Source organism: Lathyrus oleraceus, chromosome 3 (genome assembly GCF_024323335.1).
Source record: "Lathyrus oleraceus cultivar Zhongwan6 chromosome 3, CAAS_Psat_ZW6_1.0, whole genome shotgun sequence".
In the NCBI taxonomy this organism is placed as follows: Eukaryota; Viridiplantae; Streptophyta; class Magnoliopsida; order Fabales; family Fabaceae; genus Lathyrus; species Lathyrus oleraceus.
In genome coordinates, this window is record NC_066581.1 from 271,435,411 (window position 1) to 271,445,731 (window position 10,321).

Sequence of the window (10,321 nt, forward strand, 5' to 3'; positions counted from 1 at the left end):
TGGCAAGAGATGCCCCAACTTTTACTTCTTTTTTGTCAGTTTCAGAACCCAAGTTAATGGCATCCACTGGTTCTTTGTATGGCTGAATCTCTTTTTCTTCGTGCTCAAGAAGTCGCGCTAGTTCAGCTGGTAATTCACAATCTTCCTCACTGTCGTCTTCAGCTTGGTTGATTGGGAATCCAAATTTATTGTTGATTTTAGCCATGTTGTAATCAATAGTTTTGTTTGCTCTGCATATGATAAGATTATTTTAGTATACTTTTTTGAGAAAAGTGGAAAAAGAAAAAGAAATCTTTTGCCATTTCTTTGTTTTTAGTGAAAAATAAAAATAACTGAAAGAAAAGGGAACACAAGTTTTGCGTGCAAAAAATGCTTTTTATTTATTCACATAATACTTTTAAACATGGAGGCCCTTACAAGCTATCCCCTCGTTTCAGGAGAGGACGGTGGATTGAGAAAACAAAATGCATTACATTTTTTCCAAGTACACTATGGGAATCACGATAGCCGTCTAATTGGGAAGCTTGAACCCTGGAGGACATCTACATATGAGGCTCGGTGCCCCTGGTTTGCCGCCGCTGGACTCTCCAATAATTGCCATAGTATGCTCATTTTGAAAGTCAGCACTGCTGGATTTGACTTGGTTGAACTGCTTTTTCTTCGGGCTTGCCTTGCATGTTTCCGGGTGATAACCGATACAAAACCTGTCGCGCTTCTCTGCCACATTGACAACCTTACCCCAACCGGGAAGCGGGCCTTTCTCCAATGTGTGCTTGGCACTTTTTACTAAGGATAGAATGGTAGCGGATGATTGGTTATGATTGGAGGTAGCGGAATTGACTTCTTCAAACTCTAAATAGTGGAGCGGAACCTCAACAATCCCTTCATTTGTTTCAACATATCTGAAAGAGGAGAGTTTTCTAACCAACAGATCTTCTTCACCATACAAAATTACCAATTTATCATCAATCAAGTACTTCATCCTTTGGTGCAATTAGAGGTGACTGCCCCAACGACATGAATCCACGGTCTACCCAACAAACAAGTGTAACTTGGGTTGATATCCATGACTTGGAAGGTGATGATGAACTGGTGGGGTCCAACACAGATGGGCAAATCGACTTCCCCGATAACCTGCCTTTGGGAACCATCAAAATCTTGGACGATCAGTGCGTTGGTCCTCATCTCGGTCCCTTTAAACTGCAATTGGCTTAATGTAGATTTTGGCAATACATTAAGTGAAGAGCCAGTGTCAACGAGGAATCGAGATAGGAGGGAGTCTGTGCACGTGACTGAAATGTGTAGGGCTTTGTTGTGGGCATTTCCCTCAGGAGGTAGCTCTACTTCATTAAATACCAGATACTTACTGGCAGTGATGTTAGCAACCACGTCGTCAAATTGATCGACTGTGATATCTTGCATCACATGAGCGGCATTCAGAACTTTCAGCAATGCCTTGCGATGATCCTCAGAACTCAATAGCAAATACATAATGGATATTTTGGAGGAAGTCTGATTCAACTGGTCAACAATTTTGAAATCACTCTTCTTGATCAACTTAAGGAATTCTTGGCTTTCCTCAAAAGTGATGCCTTTCTTGTGATCTTCAACTTGTTCTTTCTCAACCATCGGTTCTTTACCCTTAGAAGTTTCAGATTCTACAGCTTTATTGTCAATAACTTTCGTCGGCACCGGAGTCGTTGTCATGTTCGGAGTGGCAGGTACAATTGCCACTTCCTGCGGAGTCGGAGTAGGGACGACTTTCTCCTTAGGCAGGATAACTATGGGTGCTGGAGACACCCTAGGAGTGTATTTTGGAGCGAATACACGGCCACTACGAGTCATGCCTCCCGCTCCAACAATGTTGACGATTTCAGTGTCGGGAATGCGGATTTCTTTTCCTCCCAAATACTTTGTTGTCTCATAATTCCAAGGCACTGCCTAGGTATTCTGATACGAAAACAAACTAGGAACACAAAAATCAATTGGATGAATCATCTTGGGAGGAGAATCAAACTTCTTCTTTCTATACACAATTGTTATTGGTTCAATTACTGCCACCACTTCTACTGCCTTAGACTTAGAGAACTGTATCAAACCTTGGTCCATCAGTTCTTGTACACAATCCCTCAGCTTGTCGCAATTGTCTGGATCAAACTTGCATATTTCACAATCATCATGTATACCTACTAGAAACCCAAACTGCTCAAGTCTTTGTAACACAACTGACATCGAAGTCTTCACCTCTTCAGCCCTTAGTACGGATTCAGCATTTTCCTCTTCGATCACAGCATTGACTGCTGCACCACCATGATTTGGCAAGGGATTAGTCTTCACATTGGGCTTTTCCTCGGAGAAAGACAGGATCTCTTGATCAATTAACTCTTGAATCCTCTTTTTGAGAGCCCCACAGTCCTCGGTGGAGTGTCCTATATACCTTGCATGGAAAGCGCATGAGGCATTAGGATTGTGATTGCGATGAAATGGAGGAGAGGCTGCTGGGAGTTCTCTTGGTATAATAACACCCACGTGGATCAAATATGGCACCAACTCTGCATACGGTACCAGGATCTTATCAAATTGGGGGCGATTACCAAAATTGCACCTATTATTTTGACCTCGACTTTATCCTTTGTTGTCACGATTATATTGCTGGTTCAGATTTCTCTGAGCGGGTACTGATTGTTGATTACCTTTCTACGGTTGATACTAGAATGGCGATTGTTGATACTGAGCAGCAATGACATATGGATACGGATAATACGACATAGGGTCCATCAGAAATTGATATTGGGGGCGGGCGCTCACCGTCACAGCGTTTGCTTCCCCCTCTTTCTTCTTTGCAAAGACCCCATGCGACCTCTTGTTTGTTGTCTACAGAGCAGTCATGTATGTGATCTTCCCAGATTTCAGCCCATTTTCTACACGTTCTCTAATAGTTAGCATATCAACAAAATTTATGAAAAAATTGTCGATCATCTTCTCATAATATATCCCTTGGAGTGTACCCATAAAGATATCTACCAATTCGTTATCAGATAGTGTTGGCCGGACCCTAGACGCCATTTCGCGCCAACGTTGAGCATACTCTTTGAATGCTTCATTAGATCTTTGTGACTGATTCTATAACTGAAGCCTTGTCGGATCCATATCAAGGTTGTACTTGTATTGTTTCAAGAATGCCCCGGATAGGTCCGTCCATTACCAGATCTTTATGCGTTCTAAACCCATGTACCAATCCAAGAAAGCCCCAGACAGGCTATCCTGGAAGCAATGGATCAAGAGGTTGTCATTGTTGATATACGAGGTCATTTTCCTGTAGTACATGGTAATGTGACTACGAGGACAGCTGAGACATTTGTATTTCGGGAGGTCAGGCACCTTGAATTTCTGTGGGAGTACCATGTTCGGGACCAAACAGAGGTCTCGAGCATCGATGCCCAAGGCGGAGAAACCCTCGATGACCCTTATTCTGTCGTCCAAGAGCTGATAATCCACAGGTTTGGCCGGATCAGCAGCGGGAGGAGCGACCTGACTGGCTGGTCGAGAGGTTTTAGGAGTTATCTGAGTGGGCATGTTTAGAGCAAACCATATCTGGGGCGGGTAAGAGCTATCCGTAGGCACTGTTTAGGAAATATGAACCAACTGAGGATATTGTTCTCCAGCCTGAGCATTAGGGGCATGAGGTGCCCCTGTTTGCACATACTAGAGTGTAGGATTGGCAGGTGCCTAAGTCAGCATAGGCATGGAGGTTTCCCCAGGATAACCAAATGGAGTGGTCGGGAACTGATTTGTGCCTGCAGGTTGAGTAGCCTTAGCGGGGATCTGAAAATGGAGGTGTGGGCCTCGATATTCATCTTCAGTGTCAGGAGTGTCGTCAGGGACCTGACCTTGGTTAGTCTCCGAGTTGGTAGCATCGACTGGAGGAGTTTGAACAGTGGGGGCACCCAACGGGAAACCAGTGTTTCCAACAGCAGAAGAGGAAATGAGAGTCGGATGGGGGAAGAAATCCCCCTATTTGGCAAGATGAGCAACAAAGTTTGGGGGCATTCCCCAAGGGTAGGCTGCAGTAAGCCTAGTCATGTCAGCAGGGACCAATTGTCGGTTCCCAGTGGTTGGCACCACAGTCTCTACCAGAGTTTCGACGGCAGCGTCAACAACAGGTGTAGGATTGGTCACCCCAGCAACATGGGGTGACATTGCCAGCAGCAGAGGTAGGGCCCCTCTGAGTTTAGAGAATTTCTAGAATGGTCTCCATGTTTCCCCTGAAGAGGTTCATCTCACCTTGAATCTGGGCGAGGGATTCACAGACAACAACGTTGTCAGCTTCATAATCAGGCATTATCCTTGATTTGTTTGAGAGAGTGAAGTATTGATGACGAGTCATTGTTTTTGCTGCAGAAAGATGGAGAGAGTAAGCATTTTGTTTTTCGGAGGCTTATGGCAAATAAATTCATGAATGCATGTATGTATGCAAAAAGATTGATGTGTATATTTATTTATGTTATATTCATTTTTTTGTAAAGGGAGACGTTTCCAAGGAGTCCGTGAGTTTGTTTATCAACGTAAGCAAATACAAAGTATAAAGAGAGATAATTTATGAAGCCAATAGCCAAGAAACTCTTTTATTCATGTATCGAGAAACCAGAATACAAGTGCATATCAATGAACTGCCCACTGGGTTACAAGAGTCTCAACATTGACCCTATCAGACATCAACCTAGTGAACAATAGTGAATTACAAATCAAACTTAAAGAGCAGTAATCAGAAATATCTTGACAAAAACTCTTGAAATGGTAGGTCGGGGACAGGCATGCGCCACATTTTCCCAACATCGCACTCCCTTCAAGTGGTAGGTCGTGATCAAGTTCTCTTGAAATGCTACTCACAACTGTTTTCTCCTGGTTGGGGAGATCTTTAGAATATCCATTCACTTGTGGGAGTAGGCTAGTGTATTCCAGGTTCTTGTGTGATTGCTCTTTTAGCTCGTGAATCTCATCTAGTCTCTGGTTAAGCTCGTACTGATTCCGGCGAAGAGTGACTTCTAGCTGCTTGGTGCGGCTTTGCTCATCCTTCAGCTCTTTCTTGCAAGGTTCTAGCAGACTTTGGAGCTTCTTGGTTTGTTCTCTGTAATTGAGCTCCACTTTGCCAGCCTGGTATTGAGTCTCGGCTAACTGTTTCTTCTTGGCTGTCAAACAGGAAAAAGTTCCCTTGAGTGTGTCACCCACTTTGATTCTTTTGAATACATCTGTTTGCACCTCATCATCTGCTTGACACACTTTATCTCTCTTCTGATTCAGATTGAACTTCAAAGTTTCTTTCTCTAATGAGATCTTACCAAGTCTAGATTTGAGATCAACATTCTCTTTCTCTAGGGACTCGATAACTCTTTTCAATTCACCGACTTCAGAATTTTGATGGATTACTGGTTCAAGAAGCTTGATGTTCATGGATATTTCAGGTGGAAATGGAAGCAGAATCTCACTAACCCTGTCTTTGACCCATTTGGTGTAAGCTTCCTTGGCAATGCAATTCTTCTTACCCATTTCTACTATTCCTTGAGGAAAAATTGCTCCCCAAGCCTTGAAATCTTCTTGACTAGTTTTGGATCTTCGACCCTTTCATATAAGACGAAACCTTTTACACTCTTGAGATCGGGCTTGTCTACCATGGGGTATCCTATCTGTCGTAGTGCCAACCTCGGATTGTAATTGATTCCCCCTTTCGTACCAAGAAGAGGTACACTAGGAAAATCACCACAATTGATGATGAGCTTGACACTATCGTAGATTCGAGAATACCAAGAGATGTATTTTACGTTCAACGACATGATCCGCTGGGACTACTTCAAGTTATCTTTGTTCTCAACAAAAGGGCCTTTGTTGGGTAGATGCGAAATAAACCATCTATACAGCAAAGGGGTACAACAGACGATGGTTCCCTTCTTCTTCTGGGTCCTCACATGGATGGAGTAGTAAGTATCAGCAAGAATAGTGGGAATAGGATTTTGAGTTAGGAAGATATGAATAGAAGCCAGATCTACGAATTCTTCCGTATTTGGAAACAATACGATCCCATAGATTAGTAGAGCTAGATTGGTGTTGAAGGCCTCCCAACTCCCATCTTCGGAGAAGGCAATAGCTTTGTCTACTAGAAACTTTGAGGTGAAGCCATAAATTCCACCCTTAGGTTTCAAGTTCAGTTCCACTTCCTTCTTCCCTATGTGGAGAGCTTTAGCAAGGTCTTGATATTTTGGAAGTTCCTTAGTGCAAACATAAGGCACTTGGTTCTTGATCCTAATACCCAGAATATGTGAATATTCTTCCAATGTGGGTGCCAACTTGTAATCTTGGAATGTAAAGCATCTCAGCGGAGGATCGTAGAATTGCACCAGAGTGTGCACATCAGTGATATTGACTCCGGTGTTCAGGATGCCCAAAAGGTTACCATAGGAAGTCTTGAAATCATCTTTGTGTCCCTTATTTAGACGTGCCCCTAGTCCTCTCAAGACATCCAACTGAGGTTCCACGAACTTGTAATTGTGAATGTTCTTTCTCTCGGGATTCATGCTTCACTTCGAATTCTTAGTCAATAAACTGGACTCTTGGATTCCTGGAAAAGAAATGCATATGCGAATTTTTTGTCATGATGAATGATAATGTAATGATGGGATGATATAAGTCACACAGATTCAAAACTCGGATATTTCTGAACAATCTGTACATGCCATTTGTTGCAGGTTCAAAGGTTCGACATAACATGAGTATCGACGTAGGTAGAGTCTATGGTTTCCTGCAATAAAAACCCATATCCCCTCACAGGTATGGACTATGCTCCAAGGTGGTCCCTAGAAGGTCTCCCAGAGTCAACGACTCGAAATGGAAATACCTTGTTGTAGGGAATACTCACAGGACAAAAGTACTTCCAAGTGAATCTAGTCTGGGTGTGGCTCTCGTGACAACCCAACGCACAAAACACAGGCGTACACGACTATCCATGAGTCTAACCTATGTGTATACTAAGCTCGGTTACAGAGCTTTCCTCTAATATAGTCTATCACATCCCAACAACAGCATAATAGATAATATCTATAATATAAAGCAAAAAAGAAATGCGATAAATAAAAGCGAGTAAATCTATAAAGGTAAGCACCTAAAACTAGCGAGGATACAACCTAAACTAGGCTCGACTCCTTTTAGTGACTAGGAAGTACTCCAAGTAGTGAAGTATCCCCAGCAGAGTCGCCAACTGAAGCTAGTGGAAATATACCCGAACATATCGCACCCTCGACATACAACAGAGTCTCCATCGAACTTTATTTATCCCCAAAGGAAAGGGAAAACATCGATAAAACTCGAGAGAAAGAGATATACTGGGTAAGGAAGTCGGTTATGCAAGGGGAAGGTATTAGCACCCCAAACATCCATGGTACTCCATGGGAACCGTTTTGATTGTTCTCGTTCGAATAGGTGTGATAACTAAAGATTACTCGTAAAAGAATGGGAAAACAAAGAAATAGATAAAGTGCTCGGTGAGGATTAGGGCCCTCATGCCTATGTATCCTCATAGTGCAATGAGGAATTCAGAGCTCAGTAGTTCAAAGAACAAATGGTGGGAGATGAAAAGAAGTGTGATCAAAGTATGGTCTGAACCAAAGAATAGTGTTTTGAGCTCCAACAAGGGTGAAAAGATGAACCCAAGAGTAAACAGGTATGAACCAACAAGTCAGGGCCTACAACACTGTATCACTGTATTGGAACAACCTAAAAAGAGAGGAATTAGGTGTTAGGGTTACGGGCCAAACAACTCTTGGTTCACAAGGAGGTACAAGATGGAGCACAAAGGTATAGTGTATTTGGCTCAAAGAATAAGGTATATCACATGAAGTGAATGAAGGTAGAATAATGAATGCATCACGAGATGAATGAAATGAAGTGACCGAAGTCACATAAATGAATATCTGGTGACAAGTGATTGAAGAAGTATTGTTTGAAACCAAAAGGTGAAGTTGTATTGGAATCCATAGGAGAAATGGGATTTATACCATAGAGATGTCTGGTTGACGGGCCAAGCAACACTAGATAGAAATGTGGACTTTATGTTAGGCATCCTAAAAGGATGTATATGGAATTCCAAAGAAAGTGTATTTCAATGTCAAAGAAATAATATGTCACTGGGTGAACAATTTATGATCGAAGGTAGGTAATGAATCTTGAAGGGTATGAATAGTGCCCTAAGGTGGAAGAGGAATAATTAAAAGTATGCTCGCCAAGGATTCGCATCCTCATGCCTACGTATTCTCATTGTGCAATGAGAAAGTCAGAGCAATCGTTGTTCGAAACCACGAGAATAGAAAGAGAGAGACATCTGTCTAAGCAACAGGGACTCACAAGATAAACACCTCTTTAAGGAAGGATTATAGTACTGAATAGTACAAGGAATAGTATATCACTTACTGGGGAATCAACAATTCAAGATCAAATAAGGATAGTATCTTAGATCCAAGATAGGGATAAACTCTTAATCGAAGAGCAAAGTGGCGTCTTAGCCGAAAAAGAATGAATTAAATGTTTGGATAACAGGGCCAAACAACTCTCAATTGATGAGGTTGACTGTCGTTAGGACGTCCCAAAAGGATAGACAAGGAGTCCAAGGAGGAGCATGGTTGATCTCAAAAAGATGGTATTGATTGCATGAATGGAGAATGATCGCTTAATAAATAGGTAGCTCGCGAAGAAACTGGATCCAAGAAGGAAGTCAGAGCAACTGTAGTTCAGCCTACTAAGGCTGAAAACAAGATGATTGGAGGCAAGAAAAGACGAGTGATTGAATGATTGAATGGAATAAAGGAATATACTTGATAGTTGTAGGATAAGAATCACACTAAAGTCTATGGGTAAAGGTGGATACGATAAGCAACGAGCCAAACGTCTCACACCCAAAGATATCCAGAATGAGTGTAGGAAAGCTCTAGTCTCATTCCTTCTTTACCACTTGAGGCTCGTGGAATGTAATTATCGTCTTAACCTTCAAGTGAAGAGAGAGCAGAATCTTTGTAGTTGTTTCTTATATTAATGGTGAAGACCTTATCAATTGTTTGATCCAAATTTCACTAAAGTCTATGAATAAAGGCGAATACGATGAATGCTGGGTCATACGTCCCATACCCAGAGATACTCAGAATGGGGGTAGGAATACTCTAGTCTCACTCCTTCTCTATTGCTTAAGGCTCGTATCGTACAACTTGATTCATGATTGATAAGTTGTTGATCTAGTTCTTGCTTTGTTGTATTGCTTTGTGAAGAGAGAGAGAGAGAGAGAGAGAGAGACTTATCAATCATATGATTAGAATTGTGCTAAAGTCTATGAATAGCGGTGAATACAATGAGCGTTGGGTCATACGTCCCATACCCAAAGATACTCAGAATAGGGGTAGGAATACTCAAGTCCCACTCCTTCTCTATTTCTTAAGGCTCATGCCACACACTTCTAACCTGGATTTAACAAGTTTTTGTAGTTTCCACCTTTGACGTGCTTGAATAATCCTCTGCATGGTATGACTGAGGATGCCTTGATTGGAGATCTTGACTTGAGGCCTTGAGCTCCACATCTTAGAAGAAAAGTCTTATTAAGTGACCAAGGGTCTTTTGGTCACTCAATTTAGATTGTGGGATTCTACAAGTTCAAAAGATTTAATTAATCGAAATTTCTTTTGATCAATTTAATCATGGGTTTTATTTTGGTTTTGTTAGAAACTACCCTAAGGGATCATGCATTGTTTGGTTAAAGTTGATTTAAAATTCTAAGTTAAAATCCCTAAGGGAGCATGTACATATTAGTCAAAATCTTGATCAAAAATCCTATGGATAAGTCTTAAGGGAACCTATAATTGTTATGAAATAGTTAAGTCTTAATGTCAAATTCTAATTCTAATGGGATCATAAGTGGATGAAATGCCTAAAGTTACCTCTAAAGGGCAACAAAATATGTCCAAATGTGAACAAAATTAAATTCTAATCAAAACCTAATTAGAACCTAAAAAATTATAAAGTCCTAAAAATGGTTTAGCCTAATGTTGAAAATTGCACTGTCCTAAATTTAATCAAAAGTATAACTATTTCTAATTAAAACCTAATTAAAATCCTAATTAAAATTATATTGTCCTAATATTCTAACAATCAAGATTTAATTTCCTAATATCACAATTATCCCAATTAATCTAACATTAACCTAATTAAGCTAATATCAACCTAATTAACCTAATTACAAAAATCAAAACTCAATTAAAAATAAAAATAGAATTGAATTTGGTTAGGAGGT

At 41.0% G+C, this 10,321-nt stretch overlaps 2 protein-coding genes across 2 annotated transcripts; both read right to left on the bottom strand.

The window, feature by feature from the left end:
• Positions 1-978: 978 nt before the first annotated feature.
• On the bottom strand, positions 979-4,387 carry LOC127130797 (uncharacterized). Its single transcript, XM_051059761.1, has 3 exons — positions 4,285-4,387; positions 2,056-2,552; positions 979-1,941 (listed from the first exon to the last, which is right to left on the bottom strand). The coding sequence occupies exons 1-3, from the start codon at positions 4,385-4,387 to the stop codon at positions 979-981; spliced, it is 1,563 nt and encodes a 520-aa protein (XP_050915718.1).
• A 1,456-nt stretch (positions 4,388-5,843) lies between these two features.
• Positions 5,844-6,569, bottom strand: LOC127130798 (uncharacterized). The gene has a single exon (XM_051059763.1). It carries the CDS (start codon positions 6,567-6,569, stop codon positions 5,844-5,846), a length of 726 nt encoding a protein of 241 aa, XP_050915720.1.
• Between the last annotated feature and the right edge of the window lie 3,752 nt (positions 6,570-10,321).

Bases quoted from the DNA above. Each gene is read 5' to 3' on its own strand.
- LOC127130797 (XM_051059761.1), bottom strand. From the start codon at position 4,387: ATGACTCGTCATCAATACTTCACTCTCTCAAACAAATCAAGGATAATG. The intron at 2,553-4,284 runs GTGAGATGAACC...TACCGTATGCAG, and splicing joins ATCCCTCGCCCAGATTCAAG to AGTTGGTGCCATATTTGATC. The intron at 1,942-2,055 runs GTAATTGAACCA...CAGAATACCTAG, and splicing joins AGGCAGTAGAAGTGGTGGCA to GCAGTGCCTTGGAATTATGA.
- LOC127130798 (XM_051059763.1), bottom strand. From the start codon at position 6,569: ATGAATCCCGAGAGAAAGAACATTCACAATTACAAGTTCGTGGAACCT.